We start from the raw sequence: 22294 nt of genomic DNA, 5'->3' as shown, positions 1-22294 counted from the left end.
GGCGACCAACCTAGAAATGTCAGTGCTGCCACCTCAAGTGGGATAAATAAACACCACCGCCCAGGAAACTTTACAGTAATGACACTCCAGCATTTTGAGTGTTTACGTATCCAGTGACTGCTACAATTTGAAGGACTTGTTATTAGATCAAGCTTTGGGTCCTTTATTTATTGCACATTCAAGACACAAAGAAAGGGCTTTCTCTGTGGTATTCTATTGTGCTGACTAGGTAAACCTCCATAATTCACAGAAATTCCTAGGCATTAGGCTGAATGGAGTCCCTCTGAAAGGTGTCCCCTCCGGCCCTGTAGGGAAGGGGGCTGAGTTAGAATCCTGGTACCTACTCTCGAAGACTGAGCCTAAGCATACTGTTATCCTCCACAATTGACGCCTGGAGATGAATGAAGGCAATCCTGGTGGAGATACTTTGTAGCAGTCAATTGGACAGCTCACCAGCTCAGCTCTTCAGTAGTGTGATGTTTGTTGGACTTCGCGTGTACGAAGTGCATTGAACTGACATGTATGGTATATTAACCAGCACAGAATCCTTCGCTGGGGTGGAATAAGGTGTGGGAGGGCCGAAGCAGGCCTGTGGCCCTCATTGAGTGTTATCGAGACACTTGTGTAAACACTTTTTATGACGTGGTTAGAATGCTATGTACCATACCCATTAATGGGGTTGATGGAGTCCTACAGATCCCACTCGTGGTGGTGGGGATGCCTGTGACACACAAACGGCTCTTTAGGCCATTTAAAGGCACATACATGTAGACTCTGTTCTTTTTATTTTGATCTCATCAGTGCAGTGGGTAGTGGTTTGGCTACTACTAGTACACACTCTTGGTAGTGGCAATAGAAAAGTGTGTATGGTCTGGTCAGAGGTGCGCAGATGGGGAGACACCAATGTTGCTACTGATAGATGTATGCTATCCATACATATGTGGTATGCAAACACATGTCCAGACTGCATTTTTTTAGGTTAACAAAGGATGCTGCACATGAATGCTCTTTCTCCGTCAGTGGATATAAAGGAGTATGTGTTAAATCCAATTGGTGGGATAGATAAAGGTGTGTGTTTGTGTATTCTACATGAATGGGGAGACTGACATTGCATTGATCTTCCAGAGTAGAGGTGGACGGAGGGACAAGAACCCTTCACTAGGACATTGGGTCTTTTCCCAGAAGAAGAAGCCTCGTGGGTTGGGGTACGTGGGTCACTCACTGCCAGTGATGCAGAAAGTGTTTGGTATGTACCAATGGCGGTAGTTCTGCTTCACACTGCGAGAATCTATGAACAGTTTCCGATTTGCAAATTGGTACTGGAATCAAAACACTGTGTAAAAGCTAGACTCATAAAGGTACACTCATTAAACTGAAGTTTCGGACTAGAGCAGGGGACGTTTCTTGATCTACATTTCCCAGTTCTGCCCCGTCCTCTCTTCTTGCTCTCTGTAATCATGGAGTACAGAGCATGAGGGGTTAATTATTCATGAGTTGGGTTGTCTTTGTTGTATTGAGACATCAATACGCTACCATTTAGTTGTGCGGTGTGTGGAAGGATTTGGAAGGTAACGGTCTGTACAGTTAAGTACTTTGGGGAAGAGCTTGCTGACTTATGGAGAAAGCAATTGAGTGGTATTGATTTGCGTCGTCTTGTAGCATTTTAAGATCGCATCTAGGGATAGCGTCAGACCGCCTTTCCATGCGCTAGTCTTTTGTCTGTAGCTTGTCTTCTAGCTGCTGGGTTCATCTTGCACACACTTTCCCATTCACCATTTTTCCATCAATTCTGTGCTTTTAGGTTCCATATATCACTTTTCGATGGCTTTCTTAAGGATCTCGGTAGAAACTAGTAGATTGCTTGGCAGGTTGGTTACTTCGAGACTCGGGTAAAGCTGGGGATGTAGTCTGCATACGTCCGGTTTGACTGACTGTCTAAGGTGCTGGCTCGTAGGGGAAACAGTCTTATTTCCTTAGAGTGCACAGAAAGAATTCATGTATCAACACCTCAGTGGTTGAATTTCCTTACATGCAAATGTTGATTTCTTTGCTCACACCAGGCAAAACAGGACACAGTTCAGCTTAGCAATTCATATGTCTTCCAAGAGGTGCAGCTGTGTCACTTGCACTGCACTATCTGTGTCTTTCTGGCTGTACGACTAGATACCTGTATAGCCCAGGAATAGGTAGTAGTTGTGAAGCTGGAGTGAGCTGCGCTGCTCGCTCTTTCTATTCTGCAGCCCCCGCTTGCCTGTCCTCCCCAGGGCTAGGCCTACCTTGTGCCTATAAGTGTCAGGAAATGGATCGAGCGCCAGCCGAGGTGTAATGAAATCTCTGCTGCCCAGAGCTTCTAACCACGTTCCCTGGGCTTGAGAGGTTATTTTTAGTCTGTGGCTTCTGTGGTAATTCAGGGAAATGGAGACCGGTTTCCCAGCTCAGCCGGTGAGATAGGAACCTGCTGGGAAAGCGGTAGCGGGACGGAGGCGGTAGGGGCTGAGAGACTGGGTCAGTGGGTCAACACTCTCTCTTTTCACTGCTGGACGCTTGACCACAAATGCAGCAGACGTTGCTTGGGTGCTCATCCGCATCTCAGTACTGCTCAAATCATATTTGATGTGCAAGGGAAGAGGTTTGTTTGGGGTAGGAGCAGTGGTGAGAGGTACCTCCAGCACTGGTCTGTCCGGACTGGGGTGCTTCAGTGCAGACATGTTGGAGGTATTCCATCTTCTGGAATAGTGCTACGGAACAAGTTTGGGGCAGCATGGCAAAGCTGGCTGTGTCAGTGACGAACGCTGTTGCTAAACCACCCCTATCACCAAGGAAGTTTTCCTGCTCTAAATAATACAATTGTTGCTGTCTTATAATAATAATGTCCGTGATAGTAACAAGCACACCACTAGGACCTGGACAATGCCGGGAAGAAAATTGGCTGAGTGAGGAAATGACTGTATCTCTAAATATGGTTTACAATGTTCCTTCTGTGGCGATGTACAAGTACATTTGGAACCGTAGTTGGGTATAGAGTTACTCATTTATTAAGTCCGAAATAGGCAAAACATCTTGCAGTTAGCGCACTGGAATGTTCACTGGGTTAAAGAAGTTTTTGAAGTAGTTGATCATTTAGTTCAAACACAACATCAATAAGTGCTCCAGTCTAGTTGCTATGGATGCATTGGCCAATTGTCTGGAGCTGTAGACCGGTTTATGTGTTGAGGTCATCCCGGGTTTCTCTTACCTGCAGATTTCAGGTGGTAAATATGACGACATAATCAGGAAGGATCATCTGGCACCTTAAAATGTTTCCAATACTTTCACAAGGGATTATAATAAGGACCAATGTGTTTTTATTTTCATGCTGTCGGTGTAAGAGCTGCAGAAGGAGCATACTCCAGCTTTGAGATCATTTAAACGGCGCAGCGCCGCCCGGGTACATGGGGTGTATGTTTTGGTTATATGGTGTGGTGTCACACTCTAGTAGATAATCTGATGTACAGTTCTTACAGTGAATGTTGAAATTGTAGTGCTTCCCTACACTGCTCATTGCCTAACTTAATTGCCACACAGTAAACGGAGAGTAGATCACTACCAATGTTGTTACTCTTTACATTGACATCCCACACTGGATGTTCAAATTAAAATGGAGACATATATTAATCTTTATTTGATTATGAATCCTAATCATAAAAGATAAAAACATAAAAGCCACATAAAAAACATTAAAAACCTTATTATACACAATCCAGTACATTTTATTCAGAGAACACACTATATAATCATTTAGATACAATTTAAAAGTAATGGGCAAGCCTGACACATACATCATTATTTCTTAGGCACACATTATTTTATTCCAATATACATTCAGCAGCAGAAGCATGCTACACTTACCTGCTTTTTATCATTGAAACCTTGTCCATCGTTAGGCTTCACTGGAGTCCTACTTTAATTTCACTTCACCAACTCCCTAGCATAGCGAGTAGGAAAGCAGCTTCCTGGTTGCGACTTGTACCTGTGGTTTAGCCTCGAAGTCACAATATTATGGCCAGTGTAACTTTTTCGTTTAAGGTTGCCGCAGGGAGTTGCCAAACTCTGTGCCATGCTTAGACTTGTCTTCACATTGGTGGTTGACTCTGTAGCTGCGACGTTGCTTTCGTCTCAAACTCCATTCCATCCTGACCAGATGTTGTGTTCATGTTTCTAGCTTCAGAAGAAGTGGCTGAGGATGTGGAAGGAGCCGGCGAGAAGACCGCCCGGGAGCACAATGATTCATCTAAAGACCAGGAGAATGCCGGAGACAAAGAGAGCAGCAAGTGGTCAGGTAAGGATGGCCTCAGTCTCATTCTCCTAACTGCCCCTCCGCTCTTGTGGATACCTGCTTACTGACAGGAAGAGTGAATCCTAGATAACCCAGAATAGCCACAGGCATTGTGCTGTATTGCTTTGCAGCACTTGTGTAGCATGTTGTGACGCTGGTGAGGATGCAAAGCATTCAGATTTCATGGGCTCCCTTTCGCGTTAATGGGTGGCAGTGTATTGGATGTAGTCTGTCCTATACTGGAGATGGTGAAGATGTGGCGGTTCAGAGACGCACACCAAAGATGGTGCAGCATGAGCACAGCGCGTAAGAAGGTTGTGTTGCAGAGACTATTTGAATAGCCACAGCCTCAGATATCTACTCTGCAGTTTGTATAGTTCATACTTTTTTATTATGGGATTATAATGATGGGAAAATCATATTGTCAATGCTTTCTCGAGTTGGATATGGAGACCTATTCTGCCTATTGAATTATGCATTAATGTCCAAATTTAGGTAGACTGTAAGGACAAGGAGATTCCATGTGTTTGTGTCTTTTTGAAGGGAGGTACAGTCAGTAGTGGAGCCAGCCTTGAGCTCTCTGGTTTAATGATATACAAGGATTTTTGTTGGAGCAAGTGCTGTCTATTCCCATGGATTGCTGGGTGAGCTATGCATATAGCTTTAAAAGTGAATCTATCTAATTATTGGGAGCCATAAGAAGGTACATTGGTCTCTGTATTCACTGGGAGACATGAAAGGCAGTGCCCTCAAATGTCAGGAGCAAGACAGCCTTCAGAAATATTGTTAGGTCGAGTGAGTACCGAGGGTGGCCTCATTGGGAAGTTATGAGTGTTCTGTGGGGCAGCAGGACTTTTTTCAATAAATGTTTCATATCTTTACAGCAATCTTCCACACCTAGTTCAAAAATTGTACAAAACCTTTCAGAACATTAAAAAATATCTGTAAACACCACTACTGCTGGATTTCATGAATACAGTGGCCTGGAGAAGGATATATAGTGCTGTTGGTAGTGAGAGGGGTGATATATGGGTTTTCAGGTGCGTATTAGGTTAAGAGGTTTTGTGGGGAGAATGGCCAAGGTTGGCAGTGTAATAAAGAGTGAGTAGTGAAAGTAGAGTTGTGGGGAGTGTAACAAAAAGGAGGGGTATGTTAGTGAGCTTGTAAAGTGATGGATATACTGTTGGGGCTGTGAGTTCTGAGAGATATGTGAATAGTAGAAAATAATTAGTGTGCCATATTCCCTACAGAAAATGTATTAAAAGACTAGCGTGTGCCACAAAATGTGCTTCCGTCAGTGCTTTCCAAGTTTCAAGACTTGTACTATCTATAAAGTTTTAGCCGGATACCTTGACTCTCTTTGTGTATAGGATGCCACACCTCAAATGGAGTGCTTTGTTGCCTAATACATTGGCATGTTTTGCCCCTAGTGAGAGGAACATCGACTGCAGTATCTGAACTTTGCCACATATATATATATATATATATATATACTAGTAGGCCGTCCCGACGTTGCTCGGGAGCAATTAGGCTTCAGGGCCCCCTCCCGCCCCGCTTTTGTAACCTGCAGACGTCACTTTTTCCTCCTGTAATTTACTTTGCTTCAGGGCCCCGGCCCGCCCCACTTTTGTAACCTGCACACGTCACTTTTTCCTCGTGCACACGTTATCCACCCCCTTCCCTCCACTCCACCCAAGGGACGCAGGTATTCGTGAAGGAAATATTCCTATATAAATATAATCTCCTATAGTGAAGCAAACGCATCTAAACAATAACATATTCACCGCTGACAGTTATGTGAGCAAACTCTCCCCTTTTTGATAGAAGGTGTCCTCGTTCGAGGGGGTACCGTTTTTCTCCTGACCGCGTGTAGTCCTTCATTGCGCACTTTGTTAACGGCGGAGCACAGAGTCCCATTGAGAAGAGCATGGGATTATCATACGGAAGCCGAGGTGGCTCAAACGTTTACAGCATCTAAAACCCCTCTGGCTACACGTCACTTTTTCCTCCTTTTCCTCCTGTAATGCACCGTTTGTCTGACATTTGTAGTGCACCGTTTGCCTCCTCTTTCTTGTCCTCAGGCTTCCCCGACAGCCTCCCGGCCCGTCCCATCCCCCGCCCGGCCCGCCCCCCGCCTGCCCCTACATGAGTGCCCTTACCTCTGCCGTCGCTGCTCCCGCCTGTCCGCTCGCACCTCCGCTCCTCCCCATGCGCCATGTCTGGCGCTCCTCCTCCGCCGCTGGTCCTCTGGTCCTGACGTGTCCGCTCCTCCCCCGCGCCATGTCCGCCGCTCCTCGGACGCCGCTCCTCCCCGTGCTCCTAACGTGACCACGCACGTCGCGGCCAGCGCTACTTTTGAGGGACTACTTTTTTATTAATCTAAAATTTTAAATAACGTTTATTTTTTTTAATTTATGTAGCCTATAACCATCTACACACCCTGCCGATTTCAACGGTGTATCGGGTGTGTAGATTGGCGCAGTGGTTCCCGAGTTTACCCGCCTCAAAGCCTGAAAGTTTCTGCTTTATTATAGTAGTATAGATAATACATATGCGAGAGACCACTTGGAGCTGAAAGTTAAAGAACTTTTCACTTACACGTCAACATTACATTTTCAGCTGTTTTTCTTTCAATGAAAGGGAATATGGGAAATACTTCAATCCATATAAAGCACTTCATTCGAGTAGACCTATTTATTAATGTATTTTGGATGTACAATGAATCCTGACAAAACCATCCTTTCCAGTTCCCAAAAGTTAATTACCGTACTGGGAGTGTAATGAAAGCACAGTCATTGATAAGGAGCCTGGCACGTTGTGTACAACCGTCTGGTTACTCTGCTCATGGTAAGAAAACAGCTCTGAAGAAAAGGTAATGCACCTAAAAGGGGAGACATTCACCAGTCAGTAAAGTGAAAGGTTGTGCACTGAAGGTGCTGCGGATTTGATGATGTAAATGCACTGCAGGTAAGGAGAGACTCTAGAAAAGGTAAGGCCGTGCAGAGAGAGCCCCCAACACCAGCCATCTGTGATATTATGCATAAATCTTCAGCGTTGTGTATGGAACAGCAGAATTGGAGGCACATTGATGCTTCTAGCATGAAACGCTCAGCATGTCTTTTACACCTATGTAATATTTTGTGCAAAGACCATCCTGGTTTACACCTGGAGGAGTCTGTAATATTTGAGATAATAACTTGCCTGCTTGTAGATTGGGAATTGCGTGAAGATTTTGAAGTGAATCCCCCTTATGTAGTATAAGATGGCTGTTAAGTGACTTTAGCGAGTTTGAACATGTTAAGTATTCAGTGATAGATGGTACATAACACAGGTCTGCCAACTGGAAGTAGTATCTGATAGTTAAGTGATATGCTTCCAGTCTGCATATTTAAAGCAGCCTTTGATTTATGAATTCCCTGCTAGCGGACTGCTAGTGCAGACCCCAGTTTCAGATTATAAACTGCCTCTAACATCCAGGGTAGTGCTGGCCTCTATTGGGAAATGTGAATTGTAAATTAATTGCTGATACTCTTAAGAGTGTAGGATGGTATTAGTAGACGTGAAGGAGTCAGAGATATTGATGTGAGTGCAGGTCACTGCATGTAGGTGGAAATGATCTTTTGCTATTGGGACTCATTTTGACCACTGTTTATACACTTTAAAGCTCCTTTTATGCCCAATATTCTGTGGGTACCTTTTTTAAGAATTAAGGACTAGCACTGGTACTTTTTCGTGGATATAAAATACTCTTCTATATTTAATGTCCACTGTTCATTGACGTTAAGGACCCTTTGATGTTCAAGTTAGTGTAGATTCTGTTTTGCAGGAATTAAGGATGAGCACTGTTTCTTTTTTAATAGATACTAAAGGTAATTTTGTTGATGTTAAGGGAGCCTTTCACTTTCAGTTTAGTATTGACCACTGTTCATTAAAGTCAAGGATCCTTTGATTGTCAACTTGGTGCTGTTTTATGGGACTGAGGACTACTAAGTATTTGGACTAGTCCTGGCCCTTGTTTGTAGACATTAAATATTCAATATAATACAGTGTTTGTCATATTCAGTTTTCATCTTTCTAGATTTCATATTCAATCTAGTGTTGGCCACCATTTGTAGACACCAAGGGTCCTTTGATATTCCTTTTACTGTCAGGCACTGTTTGTAGTGATGATCTGATATTCACTATTGTATAAGCCAATGTTTGTCAATGTAATGAATCCTTTGAAATTCCACACAGTGGATGCCAATGTTGGTACACAATAAGGATCCTTGGATGTTCATTCTATTGTATTCCCTCTTTTGTTAGGACTAGACTAGGCCCCCATTTGTAAATATGAAGTCGCTTCTAATATTTGTAGAGCTGTAGGATTTTGTTTCCAAGACGAATCACCCACTTAGGCTCAAATTTGTAAGTGTGCAGTAGTAGTTTTTGATATTTCAGTTAATGTCTGCTTCCATTTGTAAGTGTGCAGCAGATTCTAAAATAAGGCTACCACAGGTTTGAAGGAACATTCACATCTATGCTAGGAATGGCTGCCCACGTAGATGTGAAGGAGTATCAGATTATTCTGCTAATATCAGTTTCCCTTGTAGATGTGGAGGCGCCTCTGGTAGTCTACTGGTTTTGGCTCACCAATGTAGATGTGAAAGAGCCTCTGATATTCTGCCAGTGTCTACTCCCGGTGTAGAAGTGAAAGAACCTCTGATATATTGCTGGTATGGATTCCCAAGTTTGAAGGTTCCTCTAATATTTTGCTGGCATTTTCTTCAGAGGTTTAAGGAACCTCTGATATTTTTCTGGTATTGGCCTCATATGTTAGAAGGGACCTATGTTGTTCTACTAGTATTGGCTCCCCTGTGTAGATGTGAAGAAGGTGCTTATTTTCAGCTAGTGTCATCTCCCAGTGTAGATGTGAAGGAATCTCAGATAATCTGCTAGGATTGGTTCCTTGTGTAGATGTGACGGAGCCTTTTATATTCTGCTAGTATTGACTCCCCTTTTAATTGTGAGGAAGCCTCAGATATTCTGCTGGTATCGGCTGTACGTATAGACGTAAAATTGCCTCTGGTGTTCTGCTAGTGACTCCATGTGTATATGTGAAGGAAACTTTGTAGATGTGAAGAATCATCGGATACCCTGCTAGTCTTGGCTAGCCATTTAGATGTGAAGGAGTTTGATGTTCTGCTAGTATCGGCTCCATGTTTAAATGTGAAGGACCCTCTGATATTCTGCTGGTGGCTCCCTGTATAAACATGACGGAGCCTCTGTAAATGTGAAGAATGATCTGATATTCTGCAAGTATTGGATCCCCATTTAGATGTGAAGGGGCCTCAAGTAATATATTGGTATTGAATTCTGGTGCAGATGTCAAGGAGTCGCTGCTATCTGCTAACATTGTCTCCCACTGGAGATGCCAAGAAGCTGCAGATATTCTGCTAGTATCAGATCCCAGTTTAGATGGAAAGGAACCTCTAATATTCTACTAGTTTGGGGTTTTGATGTAGATAGGAAGATGCCGTCGATATCTGCTAGTATTGGCTTGCATATAAAGAGATGGAGAATCCTCTTTTGCTCTGATAGTATTGGCTCCCTGTGTGGACGTGAAAGAACCACTGATATTCTACTACTAGTAGCTCCCCTTTGTAGAGGTTAATAACGGGTTGATATTATGCTAGAATTGGCTCCATGTGTGATGTTATGGAGTCTCTGACATCCTGCATGTATATGCTCCCGGTGTACATGTGAATGAGCCTCTTATATTGTGCCGCGATGGGCTCCCGCTCTAGATGGGAAGGAGCCTCTGATATTCTGCTAGTATGAGCTCCCCATATAGATGTGGAGGAGCCATTGATACTCTGCTAGTATGGGTTCCCCACGTAATTGCAGAGGAGCCTCTGATATTCTGCTAGTATCGGCTCCCCATGTACATGTGAAGGCACCTCAGATATTCTCTTTGTATCGGTTCCCTATGTAAATCTGAAGGAACCGCTGATATTCTGCTAGTATGGGCTCCCCTTGTACATGTGAAGGAGCCTCGTATATTCTGCTGCTATGGGCTCTCCGTGGAGATGTGAAGGAGACCCGGATATTCTGCTAGTATCTGCTCCCCTTGTAGATATGAAGGAGCCTCAGATATTCTGCTGCTATGGGCTCCTCGTGTACATGTGAAGGAGCCTCGGATATTCTGCTGCTATGGGCTGCCTGCGTACATGTGAATGGGCCTTGTATATTCTGCTGCTATGGGCTCACCTTGTACATGTGAATGAGCCTCTATATTCTGTTGCTATGGGCTCCCTGTGTACATGTGAATTAGCCTTGTATATTCTGCTGCTATGGGTTCCCCGTGTAGATGTGAAGGAGCCTTGTATATTCTGCTAGTACTGGATCCCTGTGTAGATGTGAAGGAGCCTCGGATATTTTGCTGCTATGGGCTCCTCATGTAGATGTGAAGGAGCCTCGTATATTCTGCTGCTATGGGCTCCTCATGTAGATGTGAAGGAGCTTCTGATATTCTGCTAGTACTGGCTCGCCGTGTACATGTGTATGAGCCTCGAATATTCTGCTGCTATGGACTCCTCATGTAGATGTGAATGAGCCTCGAATATTCTGCTGCTATGGACTCCTCATGTAGATGTGAATGAGCCTCAAATATTCTGCTGCTATGGACTCCCCATGTACATGTGAAGGAGCCTCGTATATTCTGCTGCTATGGGCTCCTCGTGTAGATGTGAAGGAGCCTCTGATATTCTGCTGCTATTGGCTCCCCGTGTAGATGTGAAGGAGCTTCGGATATTCTGCTAGTACTGGCTCCCCGTGTACATGTGAATGAGCCTCGTGTATTCTTCTAGTACTGCCTCCCAGTGTAGATGTGAATGAGCCTCGAATATTCTTCTGCTATGGACTCCCCATGTACATGTGAAGGAGCCTCGTATATTCTGCTGCTATGGGCTCCTCATGTAGATGTGAAGGAGCTTCTGATATTCTGCTAGTACTGGCTCGCCGAGTACATGTGTATGAGCCTCGAATATTCTGCTGCTATGGACTCCTCATGTAGATGTGAATGAGCCTCGTATATTCTGCTGCTATGGACTCCTCATGTAGATGTGAATGAGCCTCAAATATTCTGCTGCTATGGACTCCCCATGTACATGTGAAGGAGCCTCGTATATTCTGCTGCTATGGGCTCCTCGTGTAGATGTGAAGGAGCCTCGGATATTCTGCTACTACTGGCTCGCCGTGTACATGTGAATGAGCCTCGAATATTCTGCTGCTATGGACTCCCCATGTACATGTGAAGGAGCCTCGTATATTCTGCTGCTATGGGCTCCTCATGTAGATGTGAATGAGCCTCGAATATTCTGCTGCTATGGACTCCCCATGTACATGTGATGGAGCCTCGTATATTCTGCTGCTATGGGCTCCTCATGTAGATGTGAAGGAGCCTCGTATATTCTGCTGCTATGGGCTCCTCATGTAGATGTGAAGGAGCCTCTGATATTCTGCTAGTACTGGCTCCTCGTGTACATCTGACGGAGCCTCGTGTATTCTTCTAGTACTGGCTCCCCGTGTAGATGTGAATGAGCCTCGAATATTCTTCTGCTATGGACTCCCCATGTACATGTGAAGGCGCCTCAGATATTCTGCTAGTACTGGCTCCCCGTGTACATGTGAATGAGCCTCGTGTATTCTTCTTGTACTGGCTCCCCGTGTAGATGCTGAAGAGGCTCGGCTACTCGGGCTAGTGTGGCCTCACTAGAAGCAGACGCGAAGTAGCCTCTGCCCTTGAAGTGGCCCTGGTGGCCCTCCGTAGACGGGGGGAGCCTTTGCTGGTTGCAGTGTTTCGGGGTCTAGCTTCTCGTTAGCGGTCTGAGTCACAATGCTTACCTAACGCAAGGCAATTAGTGAAATGGTGCGTCCCTGATTCGCAGGCCCTGTAGATTGCTATTAAAAGAGATATTAATGGATTGGCGAGAGACGGGAAATTGTTCCAGAAAAACGTGTTTATGGACTCTGCCAGAGGCCGGCGGGCGCTCACTCCAATCTGATCTGACATGTTTAGCATGAATGTATAGAGGTCTGCTTCTGCTGTCAAGATAATTCCTGCAGCCCAGCACCTTTCTAATTACTGGTAGTGAGAAAAGCAGGTCAGGCTCATTGGGGCTGAAATCTATTATGCGTTTCCCATCCCTCTGCCCTCCAGACACCCTGTGTAAGATGCACGCACACCGCTGTGCCTGTCATTCTTCAGGCTTTTGTGTAGCACCGTTGCGTGTCTCGGTTATTTTGTTTTTGTAAAATGGGTGACCGCTTTTTGGGAATGGTTTGTGTAGGTAAGGATGGCATTTTCGTGCTTTAGTATCCATGTGTGTGTGTTTGTGTACAAAACTGGAGTATGTGGGCTATTGACTGTGAGAGATAATTTGTCTTAAATTCCGGTTTTCCTACTTGTGTATCTGTATTAGAATAGCTTGGTGCAGTGTGAACATGTGTGCACGCACGCTGTGTGTGCGTCCGCTTATATGTAGGTGGTGTTGCGTGCATTTGTGTGGACTTTGTCCATTGAGCCTGTGCATCACTCTGAGCTGTATTTGAATTGGCAAGGTGTGTATGTCTGTGTGCGCGAGCTGGTGTGTGCTTACATATATGTGGGAGGGGGCAATGGTGTGTATTTCTGTATTTGCATGGTCTCGGTCGATTGAGTCTGTGCAATGCTGTGAGCATTTTGTTTGTGTATGTTTTTGAGGGATCGTTGACCATGCTTGTGTGCATTGTGTGATTAAACATGTAGGCTGCACATGTGATTACACATAAACTGCACCTAATCTTACAATTACATGTTCTTGCTAGGAACTCTTCTGGGGTCAGCCTTTAACCCAGAGTTGGTTGAACGTAGTTAAAGTTGTGAGTTCCTGCATTCCCCTTCAGATGGTTATGAAAAAATAATTCTCATTCCATTTGATTTGTTATTAAATCCAATAAACTGCTGCCTGCCGACGTGTTTCACATGGGCTTAACATATGCCCTGGTGCTTTTCTAAAGCCTTTGTTCTGCTTCTTAATGCTGTCCTGTATTGTTTGCACATTACTGAGTTTGAGTATATGGCATGGCATGAAGTTATAATGTCCTCTTACCTTTGTCGGAGTCCTGCCCTCCCGAGCTGATCTATTTGCAAGTCACCTTACAGACAGGCAATGCAAGATGAGGACCAAAAAATAGCACAAAAGCCTTAAAACAGAACCAGAGCATGTGTTCTTCTGTGCAAAAGACATGTTAGTAGATAACGTTTTATTTGGGTATGGTAACATTACGAACCAAATAGGGTGAGATTTTGTTTTTTTCCATATTAGAAGGAAGTGCAGAAACTCACAACTTTCACTGTGTTCTGTGTTTTCTTGTGGTTCGTGGCGTCAGTACTTTACATTTGGAGAAACAACGGTTGTGTGTATCTGATGGAATAGGTGACATTTTATGCATCTCAAAACATTTGTCCTGTGCAGTCTTCTTTCCTTTTTCCTGACTTACCCTGTTGATTTTCCCTTTGTGAACGCAACAGTCCACTGAGGACGCTCCATTGGTAGTTTTTTTTTTATAAGTACACCCAGACCAGCAAAAAGATTCTATCCGCCAGGGAATGCACCCAAATTGTACCCCTACTCACAGCAGAGATGGCACCTGAAACATTAATAGAGAGGCAGACCTTTTACCTGTATCCCTCACGGAGAAAAGGCTTTATGCTCTTGCCTTCTGAAATCCATTCAGTCCCCTGGGGTAATGCACTCCTGCTCCATATATGTGGAGTGTGGACTGTGTACCATGTAGCAAGCCTTTGTGATCTGTGTTTTGTTCTCTTTTGGTTCATGTGAGGTGTATATTGAGACTAGTTGTGATATGTATGACTCGGTATTGCATGCAGCTCAATACACTTTGTCTTAATTCATAAACCATTCCAGGGGTACATCTGGAAACCTATGTCTGTACTACTCTTCCAGGCATACTTCTGGAAAACATTTACACAATCCAGAATTCTATGCACAGTAAAATTCAGCAGTAGAAAATGCCTGAGCTGATGTGCAATCACTTATATTTTGTTTTCAATGAGGAAAATATTTCCCCCATTTATAAGCTACTTTCCCTGGGGGTGTCCTTGTCCCAAACCTTCCCACCTTGTAGCGGGACTTACTTCCAGCAGGAGCAAAACTGTCCGATTACAGGGTGTCAGTGAACAGGTTGTGAATACTGTCAAATTGACATGTTTGTGGGCATTCACAAAGTAACCCACGCCTTGTCATGCCAACGTCCCACCCCTTGCGTGGGATTGACACTTGAGTGATTGTACTCAGTTGATGTGTACAGTTGCTGCTAGGTATGCTTTTGTGAATGTCTAACGGGTGTAAATCCAGCCCACTTTACTGCAAAACCTTTGTTGATCTTGTATTTGTCAACATTCACAGGATATGTTGTGTTATTTTTGAGCAGCTGAGTTGGATCCGCCCAACAGCTTCACCTATTTTTAAAGGAATGATCACCAGCTGAGATTGGGTTTCTCAGTTTGGTGTTTAGATGGGCTGTATAGTTCCTGCAAGGAATTGGTACCCAGTGATTGGTTTATGCACTCTGCATGCCCGATTCAAATCTACTCTATTCCCCATCTGTATCCAATGCAGTTCTTTATCGGATGGTGAGATGTGACCACATTTTGCCAGCCTTTTTAGGTTTCGCCTGTGTAATCTATTGTTTTTAATATAAACTTAAAAGGGACTTACATCCCTCCTCCTCTCTTTCCTGGCTTCTCATTGGTTCCTGTACGTGCCACTTATCTTTCCTCCATTTCTTTTGGCTGTAGCGTATTTTCCTGCATTTACCAATGCTTGTTCCTCGTCTGCTTCTCTTATCAGTTTCCCGCTGCAAAATATTAACATCCACTTTGGTGAAACTATATTTTCATAATGTTTTGCCTTTTACTCTTGCAGCATATTTCTATAACAGTTTATCGCTGGGAAAGAATAAGGGATTTGCTTAGACTCACAAGATGTTGTGCGGCGCTGCCAAGACTCGAACCAGGATCCCTAGCTATTAAGTCATCCGCTCTGGCCACTGCGCCACAACCTCCCCACTCCCATGTTATCTGTCAGGGAGCTCTTCCCTTTTCCCAGAAGATGATTGATGAAAACAGCTCTTAATTAATTACATAGGCAAAACTGATACATTACCAATGCTTGTTAATACTGAAGCTGCTGCATTTTGATATATATCCTTTTCCAACTCTCATACAGTTGAAATGACTAACTCCTTGCCTTGGGCTAATCCAGAAGGAGTGTGGATTTTTGATTGCAGCATTCACGAGGCAAGTCATACCCCCATACAAATTGGTAAGTTCATAACAGGCCATTTAAGAGATAGCTGACTGTAAGTCAGTTAGTGAAGTTTGTACTGTGGTCTGTGGCTGCGTGCAATCTCAAAAGTGTGTATAAGGCCAAAAGCATCAAATACGGTAGCTTCTAATAGATTCAATCTAGAGAGGGCTCTGCCTTGACAGGCAGGTAATGCTGGCTCAAATGATGGGACAGGAGGCAGTTAGGTGCACAGGACACCTCCATAGCCTACGTCTCCTCGCCTCTCTACTCTGTTTCCCTAGGAGTTGTTGGAGGTTAAGCGCCTTGATATGAAGGTCATTAGACCAAAGGCCAAAGATGAAGATAAGGTTAGAGATTTGAGGGAAATGGGTCAAGGTGTAAGTGTGGGATGAGAATGATCAGGAGGAGATAGAATAATAAAGGGCCTGGGGAAGACTGGAAAAAAGACGTGCACTAGTTTCTTGGAGTAAAGAACTAAGAAATTTGAAGGCACCCCAACCTTCCTTTTTTGTTGGCGTCAAAGTTTTCCAAGCCCTACTCTCCCAAGTGATCTGGTGGGGAACTGCGCCTCTGGGCCAGCCTTGCTAGCATGATTGTCTAGCTTTTACCTGGTGTGCGCAATGGGTAATTGAGTGGAAATAGAAGACAGCTACTCAATTTTGTCATAATCCCCACAGTATTAACACAGTTCTCAATCAGAATGAGAGGGTGAGGCAAATCAGGCAAGAAAGAAGGGTCAAGAGAAACATCAAATCATGTCCGGTATGGAAGAAAATCCTGCCAGTGGCTCCAGGAGCCTCCTAAGAATAGCTATGGCAATTTCCAAAACTCATAAAATGAGGAGAGACCCAAGGACAAGAGGTCCTTGTGTCTTTGCCAGAAAAAGAGCAGTAGTGAGAAGGACCACATAGATCACCTTGAAGGCTTCTTAAGCTGTGATCAGCAGGGCCGCTGGGGCAACACAGATGGCAAGAGCAGGCGACCTGTTCCACACGGAAGAGGACTCCACCGAGACCTCTATACACATAGAATCAATGACACCGGTTGATGGGAAGGTGTATCCTGGCTTTCTTTGTTAAACATCTAACCATTTCTATGGGAAGTGTGCCTCTGCGGATGGCCCTCGCCTGACAGGGATCAGGGGATTTGCCAACAACCTCACTGTGGTTACACCCCAGCCCCACACACAGAATATCTGGTCTCTTTAAATTCATTAGAGGGACCGGTGGCTTAACTCACTCAGCAATGTGAAGATGTTTTGGGCACCTGCTTACCAGAGCGCTGCAGCTGGTAGGGAAGGGGTGGAAATGGTGGAATTGGTGTGCATGGGGTTCCCCCCTCGGGCTGCCTGCTCAACAACTCATTGAGTCGAGTTTTGTGGAGGCCAATTTGGCATGTTGCTTGGAGGCCCAAAGGGAGCGTCCTGTGGAGGAAACCGAAATGCAATTACAATACAATACAATACAATATGGCAGAAAGAACCACTGCAGAGAAGTTGGACATGCCTCTGAATGTACTGCCTGTGCTTAGAAAGGGGAAATCTATCCATGGCGTCCCCTATTTTTGCAGTGTGCACCTATTTGGATGGGTGGAAGCACTGTTTGTGTCACCTGTGCACCTTTGTTTGAAAAATAACCGTGTGTGTCTGTGAGCATCTGTGTGAGAGCATGTGAGCAAGGGTGGGCCTATTACAAACATGTGTATTTTTTAACTACAACTCTGTAATTCTGTTGATTTTCTGTTAAACACACAAACAGGCACAAGCCTTCTGCTGTGGAATATTTGTGTAATCCTGGTATGTGTGTGCGCGTTGCAGTGTCTGTGTTTAGGGTGATTGGGCTCTTGTGAAACTGCATTAAGTCATGCATGTTTGTCTGCAAGCAAGGTTGTATATTGAAATGTGTGTCTGCGTGACTGAAATCATTGTGGATTATTGTGCGTATTTATTTGACGGTAACATGTCCGAGTGTGTGCATCCATGTGTCACTTGCGGGCATATTAGTTTTGAATAGGCTTGTCTAATGTGGATCATCATTTGTGTTTGTGTCAGTGGTAAACATTTTATGTCAACCATTCGTCTGTCTGAACGCCTGGGCAGTGTTCCCTGGTTTGCAGCAAACGCACAGTCAGTGGCCCCCGTCAGCCATTGTGGTTGTGGCGGTGTGTCTGGAGTCACCGGTAACGTGGACAGTGCTTCTGATGAATCACTTCCGGTTTCTGAGTTTACCCAGTGATGCAGGAACATGAGGTAGTATAGGCCGTGGTGAGAGGACGGAGCAGCGTCATGAATACGCAGGAGCAGCGTGTTGAATACGTAAGAGCAGCGCGGGGCGTGGGTTCGCTTCCTGCTGACTGCTGGCCTCTCGAAGGGGGGCGGGGGCACAAGAGGTCCTGGGACAGGTGGCCGGCCGGCTTACGGAACCCAGGGTGATGGGAACTTCAGGTTTACGGAAAGTCGCATGAATTAATAATCCTTTAATTGGTGGGTCCATTAGGACGGGTCGGAGATGGACATTCAGCTGTGGAGCTGTCAGGGATGCTTTACGTCCAGGAGTCTGATGGCCAGGGATGGAGGAGGGGTCGGAGCGCCAGCCTGCGCCCTGGGATCTGTGGTCACTCAGCTCGTCAGGTCCTGCAGCGAGTCTCCAGCCAAACAAAACCATGAAATGACCATTAGGAAAAACCACTTGATAAGAAGAGCTTAAAGATGCCAAAGAGAGCTGAAAAAAACTAACCACAACACACCTCGCAACTGAAGGGAGGAGGGCGGTAGAGAGCTAGAAGAAGAGGTAGAGCACTAGAGGGAAGGGGCAGGAGGAAAGGATAGACCACACAGAGGAGAAGGGGAGCGTAATATGAAGAGGGAAAGCACACAGGGATGAGGCCCAAAAGGAGGAAGAGGTAGAGCATTGGAAGAGGCGTGGCACTAGTGGAAGAGGTAGAGCACTAGAGGGAAGGGGCAGGAGGAAAGGATAGACCACACAGAGGAGAAGGGAGCCTAAGAGGAAGAGAGAAAGCACACGGGGATGAGGCCTGAAAGGAGGAAGAGATAGAGCATTGGAAGAGGCGTGGCACTAGTGGAAGAGGTAGAGCACTAGTAGAAGAGGTAGAGAACTAGAGGGAAGGGGCAGGAGGAAAGGATAGACCACACAGAAGAGAAGGGGAGCGTAATATGAAGAGGGAAAGCACACGGGATGAGGCCCAAAAGGAGGAAGAGGTAGAGCATTGGAAGAGGCGTGGCACTAGTGGAAGAGGTAGAGCACTAGAGGGAAGGGGCAGGAGGAAAGGATAGACCACACAGAGGAGAAGGGAGCCTAAGAGGAAGAGAGAAAGCACACGGGGATGAGGCCTGAAAGGAGGAAGAGATAGAGCATTGGAAGAGGCGTGGCACTAGTGGAAGAGGTAGAGCACTAGAGGGAAGGGGCAGGAGGAAAGGATAGACCACACAGAGGAGAAGGGAGCCTAAGAGGAAGAGAGAAAGCACACGGGGATGAGGCCTGAAAGGAGGAAGAGATAGAGCATTGGAAGAGGCGTGGCACTAGTGGAAGAGGTAGAGCACTAGTAGAAGAGGTAGAGTACTAGAGGGAAGGGGCAGGAGGAAAGGATAGACCACACAGAAGAGAAGGGAGCGTAAGAAGAAGAGAAAGCACACAGGAATGAGGCCCGAAAGGAGAAAGAGGTAGAGCATTGGAAGAGGCGTGGCACTAGTGGAAGAGGTAGAGAACTAGAGGGAAGGGGCAGGAGGAAAGGATAGACCACACAGAGGAGAAGGGGAGCGTAATATGAAGAGGGAAAGCACACGGGATGAGGCCCAAAAGGAGGAAGAGGTAGAGCATTGGAAGAGGCGTGGCACTAGTGGAAGAGGTAGAGCACTAGAGGGAAGGGGCAGGAGGAAAGGATAGACCACACAGAGGAGAAGGGAGCCTAAGAGGAAGAGAGAAAGCACACAGGGATGAGGCCTGAAAGGAGGAAGAGATAGAGCATTGGAAGAGGCGTGGCACTAGTGGAAGAGGTAGAGCACTAGTAGAAGAGGTAGAGTACTAGAGGGAAGGGGCAGGAGGAAAGGATAGACCACACAGAAGAGAAGGGAGCGTAAGAAGAAGAGAAAGCACACAGGAATGAGGCCCGAAAGGAGGAAGAGGTAGAGCATTGGAAGAGGCGTGGCACTAGTGGAAGAGGTAGAGCACTAGAGGGAAGGGGCAGGAGGAAAGGATAGACCACACAGAGGAGAAGGGGAGCGTAATATGAAGAGGGAAAGCACACGGGGACGAGGCCCAAAAGGAGGAAGAGGTAGAGCATTGGAAGAGGCGTGGCACTAGTGGAAGAGGTAGAGCACTAGAAGGAAGAGGCAGGAGGAAAGGATAGACCACACAGAGGAGAAGGGAGCCTAAGAGGAAGAGAGAAAGCACACAGGGATGAGGCCTGAAAGGAGGAAGAGATAGAGCATTGGAAGAGGCGTGGCACTAGTGGAAGAGGTAGAGCACTAGAGGGAAGGGGCAGGAGGAAAGGATAGACCACGCAGAGGAGAAGGGAGCGTAAGAAGAAGAGAAAGCACACAGGAATGAGGCCCAAAAGGAGGAAGAGGTAGAGCATTGGAAGAGGCGTGGCACTAGTGGAAGAGGTAGAGCACTAGAAGGAAGAGGCAGGAGGAAAGGATAGACCACACAGAGGAAAAGGGAGCCTAAGAGGAAGAGAGAAAGCACACGGGGATGAGGCCTGAAAGGAGGAAGAGATAGAGCATTGGAAGAGGCGTGGCACTAGTGGAAGAGGTAGTGCACTAGTAGAAGAGGTAGAGTACTAGAGGGAAGGGGCAGGAGGAAAGGATACACCACACAGAGGAGAAGGGGAGCGTAAGAGGAAGAGAGAAAGCACACGGGGATGAGGCCCAAAAGGAGGAAGAGGTAGAGCATTGGAAGAGGCGTTCCACTGGTGGAAGAGGTAGAGCACTAGTGGAAGAGGTAGAGTACTAGAGGGAAGGGGGAGGAGGAAAGGATAGACCACACAGAGGAGAAGGGAGCCTAAGAGGAAGAGAGAAAGCACACGGGGATGAGGCCTGAAAGGAGGAATAGATAGAGCATTGGAAGAGGCGTGGCACTAGTGGAAGAGGTAGAGCACTAGTAGAAGAGGTAGAGTACTAGAGGGAAGGGGCAGGAGGAAAGGATAGACCACGCAGAGGAGAAGGGAGCGTAAGAAGAAGAGAAAGCACACAGGAATGAGGCCCGAAAGGAGAAAGAGGTAGAGCATTGGAAGAGGCGTGGCACTAGTGGAAGAGGTAGAGTACTAGAGGGAAGAGGCAGGAGGAAAGGATAGACCACACAGAAGAGAAGGGAGCGTAAGAGGAAGAGAGAAATCACACGGGGATGAGGCCCAAAAGGAGGTAGAGGTAGAGCATTGGAAGAGGCGTGGCACTAGTGGAAGAGGTAGAGCACTAGTGGAAGAGGTAGAGTACTAGAGGGAAGGGGGAGGAGGAAAGGATAGACCACACAGAGGAGAAGGGAGCCTAAGAGGAAGAGAGAAAGCACACGGGGATGAGGCCTGAAAGGAGGAATAGATAGAGCATTGGAAGAGGCGTGGCACTAGTGGAAGAGGTAGAGTACTAGAGGGAAGAGGCAGGAGGAAAGGATAGACCACACAGAAGAGAAGGGAGCGTAAGAGGAAGAGAGAAAGCACACGGGGATGAGGCCCGAAAGGAGGAAGAGGTAGAGCATTGGAAGAGGCGTGGCACTAGTGGAAGAGGCAGAGCACTAGAGGAAAAGGTATAGCACTAGAGGAAGAGGTAGAGCACTAGTGGAAGAGGTAGAGTACAAGAAGAGGAGGTGCACTAGCGGAAGGAGTAGAGCATGGGAAGAGGCAGTGCTTTAGCGGAAGAGGAAGAACACAAGAGGGAGGGATAGAGCACAGGAAGAGGCGGTGCTCTAGCGGAAGAGGTAGAGTACAGGAAGAGGCAGTGCACTAGTGGAGGAGGTAGAGTACAGGAAGAGGTATATCACTAGAAAAAGAGGTAGAACAAGAGGGAGGGTGTGGAGCATGGAAAGAGGCAGTGCGCTTCCAGAAAATGTAGAGCACAAGAGTGTGCGGTATAACATGGGAAGAAGCAGTGCACTAGCAGCACAGGTAGAACACTAGTGTTAGGCGTAGAGCACTGGAAGAGGCAGTGCACTAGCAGAACAGGTAGAGCACAAGAGGGACAGGGTAGAGCATCGGAAGAGGCAATCCACTAGTGAAACAGGTAGAGCACAAGATGGAGATGTAGAGCTCAGAAAGCGGCAGTGCACTAGCAGCACAGGTAGAACACAAGCGGGAGAGTATAGAGCATCAAAGAGGTAGTGCACTAGTGGAAGAGGTAGAGCACAAGAGTGAGGGGGTAGAGCATCGGAAGAGGCAGTGCACTAGTGGAAGAGGTAGAGCACAAGAGGGAGGGGTAGAACTCCAGAAGAGGTACAATAAACGGCATGGTGTGACCTCTGATTGAAGCAAGTGCAATAAATGGCATGGTGTGACCTCTAACTAGGTACAATTGCCGGCATTTTGTGACCTCTGATTGAAGGAAGTACAATAAATGGCATGGTGTGACCTCCAACTAGGTACAATTAACGGCATGGTGTGACCTCTAACTAGGTACAAT

General features: G+C 46.0%; 1 protein-coding gene across 2 annotated transcripts in view; it reads left to right on the top strand.

Annotated features, from left to right (window-relative positions):
* Positions 1–22294, top strand: part of ZFHX3 (zinc finger homeobox 3) — a 381379-nt gene that overhangs the window by 298807 nt on the left and 60278 nt on the right. For both annotated transcript variants that reach the window (XM_086945559.1, XM_086945558.1), the window contains one exon: positions 4202–4318. In XM_086945559.1, the coding sequence (XP_086801685.1) occupies positions 4202–4318 (117 nt within the window). The remainder of the gene's footprint in view (positions 1–4201; positions 4319–22294) is intronic.

The sequence above is a fragment of the Lissotriton vulgaris genome, chromosome 12 (assembly GCF_964263255.1).
Source record: "Lissotriton vulgaris chromosome 12, aLisVul1.2, whole genome shotgun sequence".
Classification (NCBI taxonomy): Eukaryota; Metazoa; Chordata; class Amphibia; order Caudata; family Salamandridae; genus Lissotriton; species Lissotriton vulgaris.
Note: the sequence above shows the minus strand (reverse complement) of the source record. Positions and strands in the feature narration are given on the sequence as shown.